This window comes from Varanus komodoensis, unplaced genomic scaffold, assembly GCF_004798865.1.
Source record: "Varanus komodoensis strain SLA01 unplaced genomic scaffold, ASM479886v1 scaffold12, whole genome shotgun sequence".
Classification (NCBI taxonomy): domain Eukaryota; kingdom Metazoa; phylum Chordata; class Lepidosauria; order Squamata; family Varanidae; genus Varanus; species Varanus komodoensis.
This window is the reverse complement of record NW_025335349.1, coordinates 15,591,656-15,602,115: the sequence shown is the minus strand read 5'-3', so window position 1 is coordinate 15,602,115 and position 10,460 is coordinate 15,591,656. Positions and strand designations below refer to the sequence as shown.

Sequence of the window (10,460 nt, the reverse complement as noted above, 5' to 3'; positions counted from 1 at the left end):
AATAATCTAATAGAGTAGAAAATAAGATCATTATTTGTGAAAACAAATCTCTACCTAAAAGAAATCTTGTAGACACTGTCAGAGTATTATAAAGCATGTGATCTCCCAGTAACTACACTTAAGTTTTTGTACCTAGTATACATTTATACTTATAATCTGTATCTATTATTAATTGTATCTACCTGTTGCCCTAAGAAGCTGCGAGGGCTGGTCAGAATGTTTTCTAGGCTATAACTCTTCTACTGAATGTAATTGCCTCCCTCTCCAGGCCCGAACCTTTTGAACACGGAGGAAAAAGAAATTGAGGCTGCTTGGGGAATGCACCAGCTTGCGATTAGTTAAACTATTGTTATTTTTACAATGATCGACCAATCCTGCACACAACAGTTCTTGGGTGGCGCGGGTGCGGGCAAGGAAGACGCTACTAGGAAAGTGAGATTCCATAACAAAAGAAGCCACGGATTTTCTAAACATAAACATATGTTTTGGGAGCTAAGAGAAAGCCATTCAGAAGGAAAATAGGAAACAAGCTGGAGTGTTGAAAGGGAAATTCACATCCCAAGCACTGTCCTCTTTCTGAAACTCTGGTTCTTGTAGGAGTAGAAATACCCCACCCTGCCTAACATGCCCAGGCACTTTTGTTGTGGGAAAGCTACTACCAGCGTGGAAAAACAGCATGTTTCAGGAAAGCAGTCCCACTGTATACCGTCGCTAAAAGCCCTGGGGTGGGAAAGAGTTAATCGCTTGAACTCGCCCCTTCCATGCTGCTATGTTGCAAGTGATGGCAGGGCAAGCCCAGAGGCTGCAGGAGGGAGTCTTAAAAGCGTCCCCAGCGCCTCGCTGAAAGCTCCGGACGCCCTTCCGCGGGGAACTTCCTAAGCCGAGGAGGGGAAGAGAGAAGCCAGCATGCAGAAACTCCTGATCAGAGGCGGGCGAGTCGTGAACGATGACCTCTCGCAGGCGGCTGATGTGTACGTGGAGAACGGGGTCGTGCGGGCGGTGGAGCCGCTCTTCCAGCCTCCAACCCTCGCTGGGGTCCGGGTGATAGACGCCTCCAACATGCTGCTGCTGCCCGGAGGAATTGACACGCACACGCACATGCAGTTCCCCTTCATGGGCACGCAGTCCAAAGACGACTTCTATCAGGGCACGAAGGTAACTCAGCGCGCTTTTTGAGGCTGGTCCCCTCCGCGGCAGCTTAGGAGGGCCTGCGGGCGCATACAGCTGGGGGGCGGCCACTGCTGTGGAGAGTGGCCCCCTCGGGTGGCTTGGACCTCCCTGCTTGTGTCCTGCAAGAGCCATGACGGCCCTTCTCCATCCCACCCAGACGCGGGGCTGCTCCTGCTTGTTTCCAAACTGGGGGTTCCCAGGTGTTCTCTGTTCGTTCCAGGACGCACCAGGCACACAAAGGGGCGTAAAAAAAAAACCTTTCGAGATGGTTCCTGAGCTAGAACGTGATCAATGCTCTTTCTTGCTGAAAAGTAACACACAACGCGCACGCACACACTTGGTTGCTTCACTGGACCTTTCTGGTGGGTGCAGCAGCAAGGGCTAGCCCTGCAGTGCTGACCACAGAGAAGGACAAGTGGGGAAGAAAAAACAGTGGTGGTGCCTGCCTCTGCCCACTTGATCCGCCATGAGCGTCTGCCATGTTCTGTGTACGGTGGCTTTCCCCGTTTTAGTCTTTCTTGTTCGGAGATTGCAAAAGGCCACTATGAAAATGCCCTTTGTAATTCCCAGTTTTGCCAGCTACAGTCTCTCCAAGGAGTCCTATGAAAGGACTGCCACAGGTGCTCACATTTCTTTTCATCTCTGACCCCCATAATGTGCGCCACAGCAGACAGGACCAGGTGCTGTTTAGGGCAGTGCTGACCAGGTCCAGCAGGTGCTCCCACCATGTGGAGCCCACCCACACCTGGAAGTAAGGTAATTGCTGCTTTGGTATCATTGTCAGCAGCCAATATAAGAGCTATCAAAGGTTTCTGAAGCCAAGGGTGGTCCTTGTTTATAAAAGTGGACACTGAAATACCCTTTTGCAGCAAGATCCTTGGGTGGGGAGGAGCTCAGGTGTCCCAAGGGTTCCATGAATTCTGTAAGTCTTTCTGAGATACTAGCATCTCAGGGATATGGAAACTTTGCTGGGATTCCAATAAATGTGAGTAGGTACTTTTGCAAGTGCCAAAGTCAGAGCTCTGTTTGTAAAGTGGTTACAAAGGGGTTAAAACATTCTCTATAGCAGGAAAGTATAAAGATAAGTCCATGTACTTTACTTCCAAAAAGAAATGCAGGGAGCTTTTGGGACACATCAGGTCCCCTCCTAAAGATCAAGCGAGTGTTGTGAAGAGACTATTTGAGCTCTTCCACTGATTCTCCCCAGCAACTGGTATTCAGAGGTATACTGCTTCTGACCATGGTACCAGATTCTTACAGACCATGGGATTTTGTCTAATCCCTTTTAAAACTGTGAAAACTTGTAACTGTCAGTACATCATCTGGCAGTAGTTGGCACAATTGACTGAGTAGTAGAAGCTGTTACTTGGGGCAGGAATATCTTCTATTAGTGTGAAGAAAGCAACACATAACCTTAGATGTGCATCCCAAGGTGATGTTCACTGAAACTGTCATGTGCAGGTCTTTTCCCCTCTCCTTCCAAGCATGTCAGGACAAACAGCTTCTAAAGTCTAGGCTGGCTTTGTAATATGAAAAAAATCCAGGACGCTCCATTTGGAACTAAATAAGATTTGACATTATTTAAATAATTAGCAAAGACAACGAAAGGTTAGCTGGATGGCAAAAGTATTCCATGGCAACCAGTTGTTAAAAAAAGTTATAAAAGTAATCAGGCCCCACTATCCACTGATTTGTGATTATATTTTAATTAATTCCTTTACCACCCAACAGCTGAAACTTTATGCACTCTGCAACTATGTAACACTCTACTGTTTTGCAGCTTTAATCCCTTAAATCACACAATGAACTACAGTAGACTCCCAACTATCTGGCCTAATGTGGCGGAAGGGAAGACTGGATAGGCCGGAGTTCTATAAATGCTCACTTCCTTCCCCACCCGTACCATTAAAAACACTCTTTTTATACGAAAACCCGCTCTTATTCATATTTTCTGACCTCTTAGTACAGGCCAGTACTTTATAAATGTTTGTTATGTACTGTACTGTACGTTTTAAAAATTTATTACAGAAAAAGGAAGTCCAAGGATAAAAATATTGTATACATTTTAAGATAAATTTTATAATGTCTAACTTAATTGCAGGAAACATCAAATCATGTACACTGTACAGTATGAATACATACACTTGTAAAATAAACAAAACAATGTAAAACATAGGCTTAATTCTTACAAAAATTATTTAAACTTATTTTACTGTTCATTGATAGTTATTTTTTAACTAGGCCGGATAGTACGGAGGCCGGATAGTCACGAGCCAGATAGTCAAGAGTCTACTGTATATTGTTACAGAAGGGATTCACTTAATAAAGTACATTGTAGAATATTACTTAAACGCTAATGAGTTTGCTACCCTCCGCTTGGTAGGCAGAGAGCTAATGAGCACGTGAGCCACGGTGCTCATCCTCCTCACCAGCACTGTTGTCTGGACCAGAGTAAGAAGTAAAATAAGCAGGTCACAGTGATGAAGAAAAGAAGCAGATCTTATCAATGGGGCCCCCTTGGATGTGGGCCCTTGGCGGGTGCCCAGCCATACGGAGACAGAAAAAACAGCCATGCAAGTGTGTTTTCTGTAACAGGACACAACATTTAATCGAGATTGGACTTTGGAAGGGATTCATCTGAGGCTTATATGAGAAGTTTCTGTAAAATTTGTATTTGTCTACAAATAGATTGAACATAGGCAGAGTTGCAGCTTATGCCCTCCAAATATAGCCCAAGCTCACCGTTCTTGAATCAGGTCTCTAAACAGACGCCTCTAAAGAATCACGCTATTACCTGTTTGTTGGTCAAATATCAAAGCTATTGCTTTGTTCTGCTTTGCAGCTATCAGTTTGCATTTGGAAAGAGATTGTTGTAATAAGCTTGCAAACATGTTTGCTTTCTTCTAGCCCTGAGGTTTTGCAAGACTTAACTTTACCAGTTTACAGAGTAGCCAAGGTCTAGCATCCCAATTATAATTTCAGTTCATGAAAATGAAGACTCAAAAATATTATTTACAACATTTCAAAGAAGATATAAAATCTATGAAACTGGTAAATCAGTTTAGGACACTTTAAAGTATCTGGTTTACTACTCTGAGTAGTGGACTGTTATTCACTATTACCTGTTCTCCATTAGTGTGTAGCCCTAGGCAATCATTAAAAAGGTACAAAGTAGATCACCATGGAGATCAGAAGGGTCAATGTCATATCCTTCCTATTGCAGAAATGAATGCAATATTTGCCTTTAGTCTAATAATTAAAAGTGTGGCGCATCTCTGTTCACAAATATTTTAAAAGATTATATGTGATGGAGTCTACGGACAGAAAAAGGATAGATATCCCTTTCATGTTTCCTTTAAAATGCTTACAGACTATTTTTGCATTTTTATGTCATCAAAGGATGGGATTTTAGTAAGAAAATCTTCGTGTAAAAGCAAATCAGTTTGGAAAGGTGCATCAGGAGTGATAAACATGGTCCAAAAAAGGAATGCTGACTAAACATCCAGGAGTCCTTGGAATACACTCATTTAAGAATATTATTTGAAATCTACAAAGCAGTGCAGAAAAGTGGCAACTGCAATAAATAAATAAATAAATAAATTGGATTTTCCAGGACTAGCAGGAAAAACAGTAGAAAAGAGCAACCTTCTTTCTAAGGCACTGCTACATTCCTACCCTAAACTGGGAACAAAGATATGCAAAAGCAAGAAACACATTTTGGTTGCCCTCACTTATCAAGACACCCTCTTATCCCCATTCCCATCTGAAAGGCTGTGCAGGGAACATGTCCTATGGAGCATCACTTCCTAAGAGTGTCCAGCACTACCTCCTTTTCCTTCCTACTGGCAATCACTGAAGCTGTTCAGCGCAAGCCTTCATCAGAGCAGAGATGTAACATTTGAGGAAATTTTGAAATCATTTTTCCTGGGATGGAAACAGATTTTTATTGAAGGGGGGATGAAGCACAAGCAATATGTTTAGCACTCTTTACAAATCCAAAGCCTCACTGTTGTTCTAAGACAGCGTTCCAGAAACCGGTATCCACTAGATACCTTGAACTTCAATTCCATTCAGCATCTCATGTTCAATGGTCAGGCATACTGGATGTTCCAGTCCAAAAAAGGTGACAGTCCAGTATACTTGTAAGAGAGCTCCGCCAAACTTTCCCCCTTCCAGAAATGAATGTTAGTAAATTCATAATTATTGTAAATATTGTGTGGCTAAACTATAATTTTAAATTGATTGTACCATGTATGATCTCCTTCATGGATCACTGCCTTGTCGTGGTGAAGGGCTTGCATAGCTCAGTGAAGCTATGAGCTATGCTGTGCAGAGCCACCCAAGACGGGCAGGTCATAGCAGAGAGCTCTGACAAAACATGATCCACTGGAGAAGGAAATGGCAACCCACTCCAGTATCTTTGCCATGAAAACCCCACGGACAGTACCAAAAGGCAAAAAGATATGACCCCGGAAGATGAGCCCTTCAGGTCAGAAGGTGTCCAGTATGCTACTGGGGAAGAGCAGAGGGCTAGTACTAGTCGCGCCAGAAAGAATGAAGCAACTGGGTCAAAGCCGAAAGGACACTCAGTTGCAGATGTATCTGGTGGTGAAAGGAGAGTCCGATGCTGCAAAGATCTGTACTCCATAGGAACCTGGGATGTAAGATCAATCAAGGCAAGCTGGATGTGGTCAAACAAGAGATGACAAGACTGAACATCGACATCTTAGGAATCAGTGAACTAAAATGGACAGGAATGGGTGAATTTAATTCAGATGACCATCAGGTATACTACTGCGGGCAAGAATCCCTCAGAAGAAATGAAGTAGCCTTCATAGTCAATAAAAAAGTAGGAAAAGCAGTACTGGGATACAATCTCCAAAATGACAGAATGATCTCAGTTCCAATCCAAGGCAAAGCATTCAACATCACAATAGTCCAAGTCTATGCCCCAACCACTGGTGCTGAAGAGGCTGAAGTTGACCGGCTCTATGAAGGCCTACAACACCTTCTAGAATTAACACCCAAAAATGATGTCCCTATCATCATGGGGGATTGGAATGCTAAAGTAGGAAGCCAAAAGATAACCAGAATAACAGGCAAGTTTGGCCTTGGAGTACAAAGGGAAACAGGGCACAGGCTGGTATAAATTTGTCAAGAGAATACGATGGTCATAGCAAACACTCTTTTCCAACAACCCAAGAGAAGACACTACACATGGACATCACCAGATGGTCAACACAGAAATCAGACTGACTATGTGCTCTGCAGCCAAAGATGGAGAAGCTCTATACAGTCAGTAAAAACTAGACCAGGAGCTGACTGAGGCTCAGATCATGAGCTTCTCATTGCAAATTTAGGCTTAAATTGAAGAAAGCAGGGAAAAGCACTAGGCCACTCAGGTATGATCTAAATCATATCCCTGATGAATATACAGTAGAGGTGACAAATAGATTTAAGGAATTAGATCTGATAGACAGAGTACCTGAAGAACTATGGATGGAGGTTCGCAACATTGTAGAAGAGGTAGCAACTAAAACCATCCCAAAGAAAAAGAAATGCAAGAAAGCAAAATGGCTGTCTGAGGAAGCTTTACACATAGCTGAGGAAAGAAGGGAAGCGAAAGGCAAGGGAGAAAAGGAAAGATACACCCAACTGAATGCAGAATTCCAGAGAATAGCTAGAAGAGATAAGAATGCTTTCTTAAATGAACAGTGCAAAGAAATAGAAGAAAACAATAGAATAGGGAGGACCAGAGATATCATCAAGAAAATTGGAGAGATTAAGGGAATGTTCCATGCAAAGATGGGCATGATAAAGGACCAAATTGGCAGGGACCTAACAGAGGCAAAAGAGATTAAGAAAAGGTGGCAAGTTTACACAGAGGAACTATACAAGAAAGAGCTTAACGTCCGATAACCACAATGGTGTGGTCACGGACTTCGAGCCAGACATCCTGGAATGTGAAGTCAAATGGGCCTTAGGAAGTCTGAGCAACAACAAAGCTAGCGGAGGTGACAGTATTCCAGCTGTGCTATTGAAAATCTTAAAAGATGATGCAGTGAAAGTGCTTCACTCAATATGCCAGCAAATTTGGAAAACTCAACAGTGGCCACAGGATTGGAAAAGGTCAGTTTACATTCCCATCCCAAAGAAGGACAAAGGCAAAGAATGTTCAAACTACTGCACCATTGCACTCATTTCACATGCTAGCAAAGTTATGCTCAAAATCCTACAAGCTAGGCTCCAGTAGTATGTGGACCGAGAGCTACCAGAAGTACAGGCAGGATTTCGAAGAGGAAGAGGAACTAGAGATCAAATTGCCAACATACGCTGGATCATGGAGAAAGCTAGGGAGTTCCAGAAAAACGTCTACTTCTGCTTCATTGACTATGCTAAAGCCTTTGATTGTGTGGATCACAATGAATTGTGGCAAGTTCTTAAAGAGATGGGAGTACCAGACCATCTTATTTGTCTCTTGAGAAACCTATATGCGGGTCAAGAAGCAACAGTGAGAACTGGACACGGAACCAGTGATTGGTTCAAAATTGAGAAAGGAGTTCGACAAGGCTGTATACTGTCGCCCTGCCTATTTAACTTATATGCAGAGCACATCATGAGAAAGGCGGGCCTAGATGAATCACCAGTTGGAATTGAGATTGCTGGGAGAAATATCAACAACCTCAGATATGCAGATGATACCACTCTAATGGCATGAAGTGAAGAGGAACTAAAGAGCCTCTTGATGCGGGTGAAGGAGGAGAGTGCAAAAGTTGGCATGAAACTCAACATTAAGAAAATGGCATCTGGTCCTCTCACTTCCTGGCAAATGGATGGGGAAGAAATGGAGGTAGTGACAGATTTTATTTTCCTGGGCTCCAAGATCACCACAGATGGGGACTGCAGCCAAGAAATTAAAAGATGCTTGCTCCTGGGGAGGAAAGCTATGGCAAATCTAGACAGCATACTAAAAAGCAGAGACATCACCCTGCCAACAAAAGTGCGTATAGTCAAGGCTATGGTTTTCCCAGTTGCATTGTATGGCTGTGAAAGCTGGACCATAAGGAAGGCTGAGCGCCAAAGGATTGAGGCCTTTGAATTGTGGTGCTGGCTGAGACTCCTGCAAGTCCCTTGGACTGCAAGGCGATCAAACCGGTCAGTCCTAGAGATCAACACTGACTGCTCTTTAGAAGGCCAGATAGTGAAGATGAAACTCAAATACTTTGGCCACCTAATGAGAAGGAAGGACTCCCTGGAGAAGAGCCTAATGCTGCAAACAATAGATGGCAAAAGAAGAAGGGGACGGCGGAGGATGAGGTGGCTAGATGGAGTCACTGAAGCAGTCGGCGTGAGCTTAAGTGGACTCCGGGGGATGGTGGAGGACAGGAAGGCCTGGAGGAATGTTGTCCATGGGGTTGGGATGGGTCAGACACAACTTCGCGACTAACAACAACAACAACCATGTATGATAAGTGTTTGGGTAAGCCAAGTTAAACATAACATGTTTTAGGCTCTTTAGTTATATCTAACTAAAGGGCGCTTCATCAAGTAGTCCCCGAAATACCTGAATCTTTCTAGATACTGGAACAAGCAAAAAGAACTGAAAGCAGTGGGACTTTAACCTAGAGGAACCTTAACCTGTAACATGCATCTATTTCTGTCTGTAGAGGGAAACTTAGAGAAATCTGATTTGAGGGAAAACACATGGAGATTCTGACCTGAGGGGAAAATACATGAAGTTTTTATTCAGGTGGGAAAGATTTAGGATAGAAACAGTATCATATCTATTGAAGAACCATTAAGCAATCTCATCCTTATACTCAAAAATGGCATTTAATAATTTTGTTTCAATTTATGAACCCTCATTTTTTATTTGTTTGGAAAGGTTGTCTGTAGTACAATTGTCTATCCCATGCCTACACCACAGGACCTGGTATCTAAATTTCTTTTAAGTAGACAGGGGTTATTCTAGTAGCAGTAATTAAAGGATTTAATAATTGAGGCAGCATTTCCTAGTGGTGAGGTCTAATTGAGAATTTTATTAAAAACAGAGACTGAGAGTTCTGTAGACACAAGCCTCAAAGGTATTTTCACAAAACAAAACACAGATGGGATTACTCATTTGCTTTTCCACTGCATCTGATGACAGTGATGGAATAAACTACAGTGCCCCACCTCCCGGGTTTTAGAGCAGAATTTATCAGAATAAAAGATAATTTGATAATTTTCAGAAAATGAAAGAAATAACTATGCTGGTAATCTCACAGAGACAATTTTAAGAACATTTTCCTGCATGGCTTCATTATTCCCAGACATTTTTATATGATATCTGTATTTTATATAAAATAATATTCTCTATAAAAATCTTATTGCATCCTTTTTAGAAATCATGTGTTCTAAAGCTGGTTAACCATAGAGAAGCACATTATAAGCTGGTTAACCATAGAGAAGCACATTGATTTAAACTCTGAAAAAAAAAACCATAGTTCAAAACTGCTCAAGGCAGCAGTTGGTATGCTAAAAAATACAGTTTTAAGTGTGTGTCTTGTCAGTGACTTTCAATTTATCAGAGTATCAGTGTTTTCATTTTTCAATTTTCTTCATTCCCACCTTTTTCCTTCTATGATATTATCCTGCTTTATCAGATGAATTCAATAACTGCTGAGTATCAACACAGTGGCTTTTCCCCAAGGGATACAGGTCATTAAGAAACCAGCAGACCATTTCATTAGTGTACATTACTCTGCATCTGTTGCGTTCATTAACCCTGGGCATCATCTGCCATTGCATCTTATTCATTTTGCTTCTGTCTTTTCTCTATCCCTTAACAGGAGTGCAGTCCTTCTTGTTATGCTATCTAGCCTTCTCTGCCCTCAGTAATTTTCAGGTCATCTGCAGGTTACACTGGCACCACTCTAGTTTACAGTGATGCCTAAAGAAAAATATATTCCAAGTAGTTTCAAATGGATTCCTCAGCATCCCACAGGGCTTTGGTTTCTATTGCAAAGCTCTTCTGTATTGCAGGTGCCATTTCTCAAAGTCATCACTTCCACCTCCGTTATTGTTCTGCTGATATACAGATTTATTTTTTCCAGCTCAGCAGGCACTGGGGAAACTGTTCCAGCTTTAATTGTGTGCCTAAGGTGCTTCTGGCTCCTTTCTTTCCATTCAGCAAGACCATCTGGTTGGTGAGGTTCAGCAATCCAGAAATGCTGTGGACTTTTCCAGTCCAAATATTTGGTGCAACACACATGCACACCCCCAAATTTTCCAGATCTCAGTACAAAGAA

General features: G+C 42.4%; 1 protein-coding gene across 1 annotated transcript in view; it reads left to right on the top strand.

Moving 5' to 3' along the window:
* Window positions 1–858: 858 nt before the first annotated feature.
* The window catches only part of DPYS (dihydropyrimidinase), a 52,215-nt gene continuing 42,613 nt past the window's right edge, over window positions 859–10,460 (top strand). Inside the window, exon 1 of the mRNA XM_044422008.1 lies at window positions 859–1,155. Coding sequence (XP_044277943.1) covers window positions 907–1,155 — 249 coding nt within the window. The 5' untranslated portion in view covers window positions 859–906. The remainder of the gene's footprint in view (window positions 1,156–10,460) is intronic.